The following is a 14,052-nucleotide window of genomic DNA, read 5'->3' on the forward strand; positions in this document are numbered from 1 at the left end:
CCAGGCGATGTTCCACGTTTTTTATGTTGCTTTCCGCATTTTGCCATGCATAGTCAATAAAAACTCCTTCCAATCTCCGAGTTATGACCACCCAAGCCCATAGTTTTAGAACTCCTATGTCTTAGCCTGGACTCCTCCGAGTCAACTCCCTTTTACGTGGGCAATGTTCCATGTTTTTGATGCTGTGTTCCACATTTTACGCCGCGTTTCGCATTTTGCCATGCATAGTCAATAAAAACTCCTTCGAATCTCTGAGTTATGACCACCCACGTTAATCAACTACTCAACCGCGTCAACCAGAGGGTTCAACTGCGTCACATCGGATCAACTAGGATTTTCCTCAAACGCATTTTGAAACACCAACCAAGCCTCGTTTCAAGGCGAACTTGATTTTTGTTCAAGATGATCAACGGTCTCGATCTCACTTAAGTGGCCCTCTGTCCCCATCTCGCCTTGGTAGCCATTCACTTCTAAACTGGCTCCTCCCAAAATTGTGGGTCCCATCTCAACTGTTTATGCTTTTGCTTGGAAGTTAGGGTTATTTCGGTCATTTGAGCTTTTTATTAAAGAAATATAGCCGTTAGTTTCGAGGTGATTTTAAAGTCTTCGTCGAGTTCAAAGATCCCCAACAAAGAAGAGGTAGAAGTAACATAAGTTTCTTCGAGAACGACGTTTTATGGATGCTCAAAATTGTGAGATTCCTTCCAAGTTTGGATTTTTTTTGGGCGCTGTTAACCCCCCCCTTTTCACGGCTGGCTAACGTTAAACGTTAGGCTTTAACGTATACGTGACGTTTCCCACCACTTGACCGGTCTCCCTCTCTCCACACACAGAAATAAACCGTTGGTGGGCTCAATAGAAACCATTGGTGGAATGGTGGGGACATCTTTGAACAACGTAGGCCCCACCCATACCACACCATAGGATAATCCAAACCGTCCATTTGATGGGCCATAAACGTAAATAGGTTGCATCCCAAAATATCATTTCCATAGGCTGATCTTAGCCCTCCAATCTAAATAGAAACTACATCTTATGCAACCTCTATAAATTGTAGGGTTTTGATCATCCTATGGAAATGATTTTTGGGGCACAGCCTATTTACATTGTGGCCCATCAGATGAATGGTTTGGATCATCCTATGGAGTCGGTCGTAAAGTAACATTAAGGCCCGTCCACAACATAGGACGATCCAAGCCGTCCATGTTTTGGATAATCCTATGGAGTTAGTCGTACAGTAACATTAAGGCCCAATCGTAGGCCCCACCGATATTTTTTCAAATTGAAGCGTACCATCCTCAACATAGGATGATCCAAGCCGTCCATGGTTTGGATCATCCTATGGTGTGGTTCGTATTGAGTCCCAATTTAGGCCCCACCTTATTTTTGAAAATGAAGTGTACCGTCCAGACCATAGGATGATCCGAGCCGTCCATATGATGGGCCATAACGTAAATGAGTTGTGCCCCAAAATCAATCATTTGCATAGGATATCACAACCCTCCAATCTATAGAGGTTTCAATAATAAGCAATTTCTCTTTATATCTGAGGGCTAGGATCATCATATGGAAACGGTTTTTTGGGACACAACCTATTTACGATGTGGCCTATGAAATGGACCGCTTGGATCATCCTATGGTCTGGACGGTACTCTTTCATAGTGGTTGGATTTGAGCACCAAGGAGGAGAATTTTGGGGCGCCCATCAACTGTTCCTGTTGTTTGAGAGAGAGAGAGAGAGAGAGAGAGGAAACGTGAACTAAACGGTTTAACGTTAGCCAGGCGTGAAGAGGGAGGGCGGGGCGGGGACAATATCAGCGCCCTGTTTGTTTTTAAATATTTTTTTGGGTTTTATACGTTTGGTTGATTGATGCCAGACAATCCAGTCACGTCTGAATATTGAAAAAACTAGGGTTTTATTTTTCGTTGAGTTGGGAAGAAGTTCTGTTTGTACATATAGTTAAAGAGAGAATATACAAAAGCACAAATTGGGTTGTTTAGTTTGGTTTTTCTTATTGACTTTTATCGGTCCGATTTGGATATCCCAAAGTGTGGATGGGTGTTTTTTATTGGGTCGAAGGGGAATATTTAAATATGTGCCAAAGACAATCAATGGCAGGCCTGAATTTTAAAATTTGGCATTGGAAATTTCTATTTCTTAGGAGATTGATGAAACATAAGCTGAGAACATTGGAAATTGAAAGAAAGAGATTATCTCTACAAGAGGACAGGTAGGGAAATTTTCTGATTTGGGTTTTGTGGAAATTCATTGGTTTTGGGTTCATGTGTTTTCAGCAAGATATTTGGTGTTCATGAAATATCTATCCAGTACATGTATTCTGTGAACTGCTTGTTGTTTAAAGAATTTTGTTAGAAGGGGTGATTTTTCGAACAATATAGTGTTTCAAAACGCGGCCAAATCAAATCCTAGTCGACTCGGTGCGACGTGATCGAGTACTTAGTTGACGCAGTTATAATTCAGGAGTGTCAATGGAGTTTTGATTGCCAAGGTTAAAAGGAGTCAACTTGGGGGAGTTTTGAAACTGTGGATCAAAGCATAAAGGTGAAGATAAACTAGATATTCTGGAAAATTTGTTCAGGGATTGGCTGATTAGAATGTTACATACATTTTACAATTTGTTAGCAACTTGATTTGGTTATGAAAACGCTATGCTACTACTGAATTTGGAATTGAGAGGTATATGCCTATTTCTAATAGCTTGAAGGTTCATTTAACTCTTGTTTTGTTACACGTTTGAATGTTCCCTAGATACTAACGATGCCGCGAACATCTGGGAGAAATAAAGGCAAGGTTAGATGGAGCAAGCTCTATTCGTTTTCCTGTTTGCGAACTGATACTGTGGAAGATGCTACTGCTCAGCAGTTTGGTGGCCCAGGTTTTACCAGGGTAGCGTTTTGTAACCAGCCTAACTTGCACAAGAAAGGCCCATTCAGATATCCGAACAACTCCATCTCTATGACTAAGTACAATTTTGTGACCTTTCTCCCCAAGTCACTTTTTGAGCAATTTCGCAGAGTTGCCAACCTTTATTTTCTTTTGGCGGCGGTGTTATCAGTCACATCCTTGGCTGCGTTTTCTCCTCCTAGTGTTATTGCTCCCTTGGTATTTGTTGTTGGGATTAGCATCGCTAAAGAGGCATTGGAGGACTGGCACAGATTTTTTCAGGTAATTTCTGAGAAACACACCAAGATATTTATGTCTATTTGTTGTGGAACAACCAATTACTCCAAAAGCATGCCTTTGGAGTAATTGATTGTTTTCACATGGTATCAGAGAAAAGGTCCTGGCTTCAAAACTCCTCGATGTTAGAAATCCACATGTAATGGCCAGCCCAAAAAGGGATCCACATATTCCACATGTAGGCTAACCCTAAGAAAGAGGGGCCACACACGAGGGGGAGTGTTAAAGTATAAAAGATTAAATAATGCCATCTATAACAGCTTAAGCTTTTGGAGTAATTGATTGTTTTCAATTTATATTGACAGCAATGCTGAAATTCTGAAGGGTGCCTTCTAGATACCTTGATTGTTTTGTATTTGCATAATTAAATTTCTATGCATGTTTCTGTGCTTGCCTTTTTAAATTGTTATGTCACTGATTATTCAGTTACCGGACACCTAATTTTTAGTTGACAATATGGTTTTCAGACTCTACTTGAATCCTTTGTGGGCTGATTTTAAAGTTCACAGATAATTTGATCCTCTATGTAGTCTTTGAATTTTTAGTAAGCACAGCTTCTTTAACTCATCAGAAAATTGTATCCACTGTTATCCTATAATATTTCTGTACCCAACTAAATAAATAAATAATCATATTTGAATAACTGGGCATTTATAAGGATATGGAGTCTAATTTCTACGATGAAAAATGCATTTAGAAATCTTAATAGCCTCGATGATAAATATTCATCTCTCTAGTCAGATTCACATTGCTCATCTTAAGTATTACTCTAATAATGATTTGTGGACACGAACACGAGTGTCGCGTGTCGAGACAGACACGAAGTGTGAAACACGGCAAACTCCCAAAATTTAGAAACGGGGACACGGCTAAAATAGAAAGTACATATAATCATGATTTCTGGACACAGATTTGTGTGCCGAGTTTTGACACTGATACGAGGTATTTGACATGGAAAACCCGAAAAATCTTAAAATAGTGGCACACCCATACACATACATACATATAAAGTTACTGACACTTCTAGCAGTACACTTGTGTCTAAAGGAGTGTCAACAGGGGTGTCGTGTCGTGTTTGTCCGACACGACACGTGTGTCTGCAATAAATTCAAAGTGTCGGCCAAATCATAGCTATTTAGAGTTTTCTGTCTACCCTACCTCATGGTTAAGGGTTTTCATTCCACAAGTTGTAACTTTGCCGTCTAGATGTTTTGCGCCTTCAATGGCAAAGATTCACACTATGAACCAAGCCTTTTGAAGTCTACCTGCAAATGTTATGAAATATTAGCAATTATGTTGCTAATTTGATTATTTTAGAGGGAATCTGATATTTACCTTAAATATCCTATCATATTATGTCAAAACTCGCAAGCCTTAAATAATCATCTGTTCACATTCTATTATCAAATGTTTCTCTATTGTCTGATTTCACATCTACTCCTCTTTTTTTTTTGCACTTAACCAGAATTGAAGGTATATTTAAGCTGATTTCGAGCAACCATGATATTCAAAAATCAACTCAAAAATCTTCACACAGTTGATAACATATCTTGGACATGCAAATTCATTATTCCATATCTTGTTTGTTGCTTTCATGTCTTCAATTATCAAAGAAACAAAAATTCAGAAAACACAGATTTTCATAATACAGTCCTCGGTAACTGTTTAAGAGAGGAGCTCATTTGACTCACTAACTGAGGGGATTGTAGACTCTTTTATACGGGCAGGAATTTGTTTCTACAGAATTTCACTAATTAGTGCGATGGAAAAATTCATTTAATATAGCCATAAGATCAAACAAAATGTAAAAAAATCACTAATCATTGCACCAGAAACTTCTTACTAGATTTAGTTTAGCTTGAAATTACGAATTTTTTTGCATTGAAGATGTAGCCACCAATTCAAGATTTCAATGGCTTGACAATACTTTGTCATTTTGTTATTTCTTGCATATCCAATAAATAAGAAGTGCTCAGTGCTAAGTCATTCTTTCTTCCAATGCTTTGATAAACATTCACATATTCAGAGCCAAAATTATCTTTCAGGATTTTCAAAATTTAAGATTGATGTTACCTTTTATTTCATATTTTTTTATCAAATGGAAGTTTTCAAATTGCCTTACATCAAAGCTGTATTTTCTTTTTCTTTGTCTCGGGTTAGTAAAGCATTGTGATTGCAGGATTTGAAGGTCAACTCTCGAACTGTCAAGGTTCACGTAGGAAACGGAGATTTCGTTGATAAACCATGGAAGGCACTCCATGTTGGAGATGTTGTCAAAGTTGTGAAAAATGATTACTTTCCATGTGATCTCCTTTTTCTTTCTTCCAGTTATGATGACGGCCTCTGTTATGTTGAGACTATGAACCTCGATGGAGAAACTAATTTGAAAATTAAAAGATGCTTGGAAGCAACACTTGCTCTAGATCATGATATAGAAATAAAAAATTTCATAGCTACGATCCGTTGCGAGGATCCCAACCCAAACCTTTACTCTTTTGTGGGGAACCTAGAATTTGAAAATCAGTTGCACGCTTTGAGCCCTTCACAAGTGCTCCTCCGAGATTCGAAGCTTCGGAATACTGACTATGTTTATGGAGTGGTCATTTTTAGTGGTATGGATACAAAAGTAGTCCAAAATTCCACAGCATCGCCTTCTAAAAGAAGTCGCATTGAGAAAAAGATGGATTACATCATTTATCTTCTTTTTACTGTTCTTGTTTTGATTTCACTCATAAGCTCCATTGGGTCTTCTTTGTTTACACAATATGATATGAAAGATTGGTGGTATCTTGATCCAAGTGGACATGACCCATTGTTTAATCCGAAGAAATCACCATTGTCTGGTGCCTTACAATTTGTAAAGGCACTAATACTTTATGGCTATTTGATCCCGATATCTCTCTATGTTTCTATTGAAGTTGTCAAAGTATTACAAGCAATGTTCATTAACAGGGACATACAAATGTATGATGAAGAAACCTGCAACTCTGCAGAGACCAGAACATCGAATTTAAATGAAGAGCTTGGTCAAGTTGAAATGATTTTGTCTGATAAAACTGGTACACTAACATGTAATCAGATGGAGTTCATTAAGTGCTCGGTTGCTGGAGTTTCATATGGTGGAGCATTAAATGAGGTCGATCTTGCTGTATCTAAAAGGATGACCGTGGACTTGGAAAAATACCTTTCTACTATTGAGGGGTCTGGTTCTATAAGTCAAAGCTTTGATATGTTTCAATTCTCAATTTCTGATAATAGCATCCAAAAAGCAGTAAAAGGTGAAGACAATATTAAGAATTCAAACATCGGTAATGAAATATATGCTCGTGTAGGGAAAGAATCTACAATCAAAGGTTTCAACTTCAAGGATGAGGGGCTCTTGAACAAAAATTGGATAGATAAACCCCAGGTTTCCGATATAGCTATGTTCTTCAGGGTCTTGGCCTTATGTCACACTGGCATACCTGTTGAAGATGATGAAACACGCAAATTAAATTATGAGGCAGAATCTCCAGAAGAGGTAGCTTTTCTAATTGCTTCACAAGAGTTTGGTTTCAAATTTTGCAAAAGAACACAGTCTGCCATGGTGCTTAAGGAACTCGATCTTTCTTCTAGAGTGGAGATTGAGAGGTAAAACTTCAAAACTTGCTTCTTTAAATCATTTTACTTTAACATTATGGGTTCCAAATTTAATGTCATGCCCCACTTTCAGGGAATACAAGCTTCTAAATCTACTAGAATTTAGCAGTTCTCGCAAGCGGATGTCAGTCATAGTAAGCGATGAAGATGGGCAGATCTTTCTTCTATGCAAAGGTGCCGACAGGTTTGTAATCGTATAATTTCTTGAGTTCTCATTGTCTATAACAATCTTGAACCCTACACCTCTTGGCAGAGGGAACTTATTTACTCTAAGAACTCTACACCTTATGGCAGAGGGAATTTACCTCTAAGTTTCTAACCCCCAGGCTATGTTGGAGATTGGTGTAATCGTATAATTTCACTCATTCATCTGTTGAAACTTGAAACTCTAGACGCAGGCCTGACTAGAGTGATATTACCTTAAGAAAATAACTGCTATTATCTGTAAATGTTGTGACAGCGCCCATTCCTCCCCGCTCCCCCACCCACCCACCCACCCACCCCAACCCTAAACAAAACACACACACACACACACACACACACACACACACACACACACACACACACACACACACACACACACAAACAATAGCGATCCGCAGTTTCAATGGCAAAGCAAAACAAAAACAAGGAAACACAAGCAAACGCACAAAGACAGAGATTTATGTGGTTTAGCGTCAAGCCTACATCCATGGCAAAGGCAATGAGAAAATCCACTGTAGAAACATGAGATTACAAGAGAAGATCAGTAACTCTCACCAAACCCACCAAGAAACCCTAGTACACCCTTTCCCCCCTTCTCAAAGAATAAGCTCACGAAAATAAGCCCTAAAACCCCTTCATATAAGGTGGGCCAAAACTGAGTTGAGTCGGGCCAGGCCGAGCCGCTTCCGGGTCACACACAATATTTCGGACCCAAACTGGGCTGAATTCAAGACACCCAACTCAACAGTGAATGTCCTGGGGAGGTAAACCTTGATAAGTTCTATTACAAGAATGCTTTCCTTTCTGTTTTCTTGTAGAGCTGTGGTCTTGAGGGATCATCTAACCCAACTTCATCATCTGATCATTTTGTCTTTTACAATTTGCAGCATTATTTTTGATAGGCTTGCCAATGATGGAAAGTTGTATCAAGAGGCAACAAATGCACACCTTTCAGATTATGCAGAAGATGGCTTACGCACTCTTGCACTAGCATATCGAAGAATAGAACCAGCTGAATACAAAAAATGGAATTCAATATTTACACAAGCCAAGACTACAATCGGTCCAGAAAGAGAGAAATTATTAGAGTCTGCATCTGAAATGATCGAAAGAGATATGTTTCTTTTAGGAGCTGTTGCAGTTGAAGACAAACTACAAAAAGGGGTTAGCATATTTCATTTATTTTTATGGATAAATTTTGGATTTCCAAACAACAAGGCTCTCCTCATTCTTATGACCTGTAGAATGAAATCAGGTACCTGAATGCATAGATAAACTTGCCCAAGCAGGGTTGAAGATATGGTTACTTACTGGTGATAAACAGGAGACCGCAATTAATATTGGGTGAGAAATATCGTCATCAAGATTTCTCTTTTGTGGTCACGAGCTATGTCACAAATATCTCTCATATTTTCAAAATATAGCGATTTTATCACGGTATTTGGATAAAACAACAAAATCCTGAAATAATCCTGAAAATTTAAAAAATATAACAATATTTTCATTTACCGCGATAATATCACTATATTTTTTAGATTTTTTTATTTATATTATTTTCTATAAGCTTATCTGAGCAGCTGCTCACAAACCATTTCCTCTTTCTTTGTTTACATATCTTTAAATTATTTTATTTTATAGTTGGAAAATGATATGGAGACCTAGAGTACGACCTAAAACGGGACCTGCAATGAGATGTGTTAAAGAAAAATTTACTTTTTGGTAATTTCCCTAAACTTAAGGGATTGCTCACGTCACTAGTGATGTTGTGGCGTGAAACAATTTGTTTGGTCCCATTTTAGGTCCTAATCTCGGTTTCCCTAGCATTACTCTTTATAGTTTTTCCAGATATAAACCCATAAAAAAAAATCCATCCCGAGATTTTCCCTTGCCGAGAAATTCTCAAGAACAATATTTGTGACATGGGTCATGGGTCATGTTTATGGATCTTTGTTTAATTCCTATTGTTACTGAAACCTGCTAATTTCTGCTTGAGTTGCAGATTTGCTTGCAGTTTACTTCGGCATGATATGCAACAGATCCATCTGAATTTAAAAAAAGAAGTAAATAAGCACGAGAAGGTGCATACTTTGCATTTGAAAGCATTAATTTTCAAGGAAAATAATAACTCTTGTGTTGGTTATAATGATGATTATACTTTTACAGGTTTTGAAGGAAGATATATTGGTTCAAATTGAAACTGCTTATCAAGCAACTTGCCAAGAAGTCAACAAAGATACACCTTTTGCTTTGGTAGTTGATGGGAAAGTTCTGGAAGTTGTTTTGCAAAGTGATGTGAGATTTCAGTTCTTACAATTGGCAGTAAATTGTGCTTCTGTTATATGCTGTCGTGTGTCTCCTAAGCAGAAGGCTATGGTAAGATTCCATCCATTAACTAATTTTTATGAAGGTTTAGATCCCATCATGTGGTAAAACCATATAGAATCACACAATACTCACATAGTACCCTTGTACGCTGGGTCACAAATATCGTTCTCAGGAATTTCTCGGCAAGGGAAAATCTCGAGGTATATTAATTTTTATTTTTCAGGTTTATATCAGGAAAATGATAAAATAAAATAATTTAAAAACATACAAACATATATAAATTAAGGAAAATAAATATAAAATAAAATTATAGTGATATTATCGTTATATTATTGTGGTAACTGAAAATATCGATATATTTTAAAATTCTCGGGATTTTGTTGTTTATCAAAATGTCATGATAAAATTGCTATATTTTGAAAATATTGTAGATATTTGTGACATAGCCTGTATGCCATGCTTCTTTGCTGTCAGAACATCTTTTCCATGTTTCTTTTCGCATTAATCATGGGTCATCTCAAACATATGGCACTTTTAGATTACAAGATTGGTAAAAGACTACACTGGAAAAACTACCTTAGCGATTGGGGATGGTGCCAATGACGTTGGCATGATTCAAGCTGCGGATATTGGAGTTGGAATCAGCGGTATGGAAGGAATGCAGGTAAGACAAAAATGTTTATCTGAATTGTGGTTCCATAACAAACTTCCTCATGAATGGATTCATATTTGCATTAGGAAGCAATCACTAACTGAAAGATTGAGTGTGCATTTTCACTCTTATTTAAGATTGATGTATTTAATTAGTTTAGAACTATGTGCCGTACCAATAATAGTTTTTTTCAAAGCATGATTCATGATCTCGGTCTATCTGCATTACCAACTCAAGAATATGGTGTAGGGTTTTCAAATAGAACTGGTTATGGGATTGCTTACAATATGGGCGGTTTTTAAAGTAGGAAATGAATGAATAAATTCCAAATACCCATTTACACTGACATGGAATACAATGCTCCCAATTAAACTATAGAAGGCTTATATATTTAGGTGAACAAGAACAACATAAGTGGGACAAGTCTTCTCCTCACAAACAAACAATGGAGATTGAGGCATAATACCATGTGAAACTACTTCCAACGAATAAAATGAGAAATACATAAATTTCATAAATGTCTAACTAATCAGACACATAGAGGGTGAGCCTTGGCGCAATGGTAAGGTTGCTCCATTGTGACCTGGTGGTCACGGGTTCGAGTCATGGAAACAGCCTCTCTGTAAAGCAGCGTATGGCTGCTACATCTAGCCATCCCCAAACCCCGCAATGGCGGGAGCCTCGTGGACTGGGCCGCCCTTTTTTTTTAACAAGACACGTAGAGGAAAGTAAAAGCATGTCCTCAGAAAGTATAGGCACATGCACATGTAACAAAAATGCGATTTTTTTTTTGAATGGCCAAAATTTTTGTTAACTTGCCAACTTCTCCAAGAGCTTAAGCTGTTGGAGAAAGGCGTTATTTATCTTTTATACTTTTAACACTCCCCCTCACTTGTGGCCCACTTGGCAAACACATGGCACATGTGGTCCCACTTTGGGCTGACCATCGCATGTGGATTTTTGCGATCCAGGAGGTTTGAACTCGAGACCTTTGGCTCTGATACCATGTTAACTTACCAACTTCTCCAAAAGCTTAAGCTTTTGGAGAAAGGCGTTATTTATCTTTTATACTTTAACAAATTTCATTACAAAAAAGGATCGAAATGGTAAAATACAAGCAAGAAAAGAGAGGAGAGAATATACACGAGAGAAAAACAAAAACAAAAAGAACAACAAAGGGAGGGGGAAATGAGTCAGTTACCAAAGAAGGCATGAATATATGACAGTTAAGAACATCTCTCGTATTACACGATGATGTATATTCCTACCATTTTTTGTGTTCAACTTCAGTATGTAATTGTTCTAACAACAATTTTCTATGATTAAATTTTCATAAAGAAAAATGATCAAACATAAACAAAAAATAAATCCTTAATAGAACAAAAGGGGAAAATGTTATTTGTGCATTAAAACCAGCTATATTCCAGGAATTGGAATTTGGAAATGAACTAAACAGTACTTCAGTTTTTTGGGATGTGATAGTTTTATTAATTCATTTAATTAAGTTGAAAGTTAAAAATGGAAACCTTGTAACTTGAAGGTTCATTCATATCATTCTGCCAAATGACTTGTCACTTGACTTGTACATCTACAGTGCATACTCTATTTGGAATTCACTTTCCTCGCTTTTATGAAAATCATTACGAGGTTTTACTGTGGCACCACTTGCAGGCAGTCATGGCAAGTGACTTCTCGTTGCCGCAGTTCCGCTTCTTGGAGCGCTTACTTATAGTACATGGGCATTGGTGTTATAAGAGAATTTCCAAGACGGTGAACTTCTATTCTTACATTCATGAAAAATGACACTTGAAATGATTTCTTTATAGTCTTTTTGGTTTCTAATTGCTTTTGATCTGCAGATTCTCTACTTTGTATACAAGAACATAGTATTTGGTCTGACGCTATTTTACTATCAACTGTACACAAGTTTCTCCGGGGAGGTTCTATATGATGATTGGTATATGGTATTGTTCAATGTTATACTAACATCCTTGCCAGTTATCGCCTTGGGGGTTCTTGAGCAGGATGTTTCCTCTGATGTATGTCTTCAGGTATGATACACCAGCGTAATATATGTAAGCAGTACACAAAAGTTATCTTCTGTTTTACATAGACGCGGCTAAACAGAAAGTGAATCGTTCAAGGATTGTTGGACAATCAGGGTTCCAGACTTTATTTCGCACGAGGAATGGATTACATCCATTGTATTCGATACAAGGAGATGCACCAAACATAGGGTGCATACACACATAATAGAAGAAGAAATACACCATATTATAATGTCGTTATGTTTAATTGACATGTCCTCAATAAATACTTAAATCCTATTGGTTGGAGGTTTAAGTTGAAAGCTTAAGTCCTATTGGTTGGGACTTAAGTGATTTATTGTGCATGTGCTCAATTAATCCTTAAATTCTATTGGTTGGGATTTAGGTGAAATCCTATTGGCTACAAGATTGGTGGATTCCTATGGGCTGTATTTCTAAGAAGGAATGAAGAGCTATTGAAGAACTTGGAAACCCACTTGATTTTGCAAAGCTTCTTTTTAGGATGATAGCTCATGTAATTTAACAAGAGAAAAAAACAAGAACTCACAAAAACGATTTTTTTTTTTTTAAAGACTTCAATTTGTGGACATCCTACTTTTTATGCTAATTACATTTTGATATTAATTTACAACCTCCACTTTTGATCGATATCTATTTTGGAAGTCTTGCATAATCAGCTACCTTGATAAGTGGGTTCCAGATTATTTGCATTATAGCATTTGGGTCCAATTTTTACAAGATTTAAACTTAATCTCCATTCTCGAATGGTCATTATTAATTGATCAGTTATATATATTTTCTTTCACTGGTGCAGTTTCCAGCCCTTTATCAGCAGGGTCAAAGGAATATCTATTTCAGTTGGACACGCATTATTGGTTGGATCGTTAACGCGGTGTATGCTTCTCTTGCCATCTTCACCTTAACCATCTACGCCTACTCAAATTTTGCTTTTCAAAAAGAGGGTATGGTCGGGGACATCGCTCATCTCGGAGCTACCATGTATACATGTGTCATATGGGCTGTGAACTGCCAGATTGCTCTCGTCATAAGCCACTTCACTTGGATAAAACACCTTTTTATATGGGGCAGTATCTCTTTCTGGTATATATTCTTACTCATATATGGTGCACTCCCTCCAATAGATTTGCAAAGAGGATTCCGCGTTCTTCCAGAAGCTCTTGGGCCTTCTCCTATGTATTGGTTGGTTACATTTCTTGTAGTAATTGTCTCTCTTCTTCCATACTTTGTACACATTGTCTTTCAAAGGCAATTCTATCCCATGGATGATCATGTGATCCAAGAAATCAAGCACTATAGGAAAGATGTCACAGACAGTACAATGTGGTTAAGGGAACAGAAAAAATCCAAGAAAAAGTCCCACATCGGATTTTCAGGTAGAGTTGATGCGAAAATACGGTATTGGAAAGAGCAGTTACGCCAGAAAAAACAGTTGATTCATAGATCATCGGCAAGCAGCCCGTTCTTTTGAGTGTAGTCTCTCAAGTGTTCATTAATTTTGCATTTCACATATGTGCAGGTTTATTCTTAATCTGTTGTACTCTTTCATTTGTATTGGATCATTCTTTGTCCTTGTTGAAACTGCTCCAAGTAAGAGGGGGGCAGCTTTATGTTCTCAATTCCAGTTTATAATGAAAATTCTTTAGCTATTACATTGGCATGACTCTCTGTTGTGCAATTAAAGAACCTTCTTTTTTCTTTGTTTTTATAAATTCTTTCCACATTTTCAATATTTTGATATGACTTCTCCTTCACATACGTCGTGAATCCTATTTAAAGATAATTATTAAGGTTAGAAGTTAGAGTTTTTTAAAACTATTTTGTTCTGAAACATGTGGAACAGAACGAATACCAGCTTCTATGAACTAATTAAGTCACATGATCCTGAATAACAGCATGGTTAGGAATATGATTAGCATAATTACAGGTGCAACATAGCCCAAAAATGCACCAATAAATTTGCC

At 37.2% G+C, this 14,052-nt stretch overlaps 1 protein-coding gene across 1 annotated transcript; it reads left to right on the forward strand.

The window, feature by feature from the left end:
* The first annotated feature begins 1,771 nt into the window (after positions 1-1,771).
* On the forward strand, positions 1,772-13,740 carry LOC143892557 (putative phospholipid-transporting ATPase 5). Its single transcript, XM_077397270.1, has 12 exons — positions 1,772-2,563; positions 2,771-3,187; positions 5,382-6,832; positions 6,915-7,025; positions 7,933-8,209; positions 8,301-8,389; positions 9,045-9,123; positions 9,209-9,418; positions 9,909-10,034; positions 11,694-11,792; positions 11,882-12,073; positions 12,885-13,740. The coding sequence occupies exons 2-12, from the start codon at positions 2,780-2,782 to the stop codon at positions 13,557-13,559; spliced, it is 3,717 nt and encodes a 1,238-aa protein (XP_077253385.1). The 5' UTR covers positions 1,772-2,563; positions 2,771-2,779; the 3' UTR covers positions 13,560-13,740.
* Positions 13,741-14,052: the final 312 nt, after the last annotated feature.

This window comes from Tasmannia lanceolata, unplaced genomic scaffold (genome assembly GCF_043159265.1).
Source record: "Tasmannia lanceolata isolate RefF3 unplaced genomic scaffold, GAP_Taslan_0.1 ptg000015l, whole genome shotgun sequence".
Classification (NCBI taxonomy): domain Eukaryota; kingdom Viridiplantae; phylum Streptophyta; class Magnoliopsida; order Canellales; family Winteraceae; genus Tasmannia; species Tasmannia lanceolata.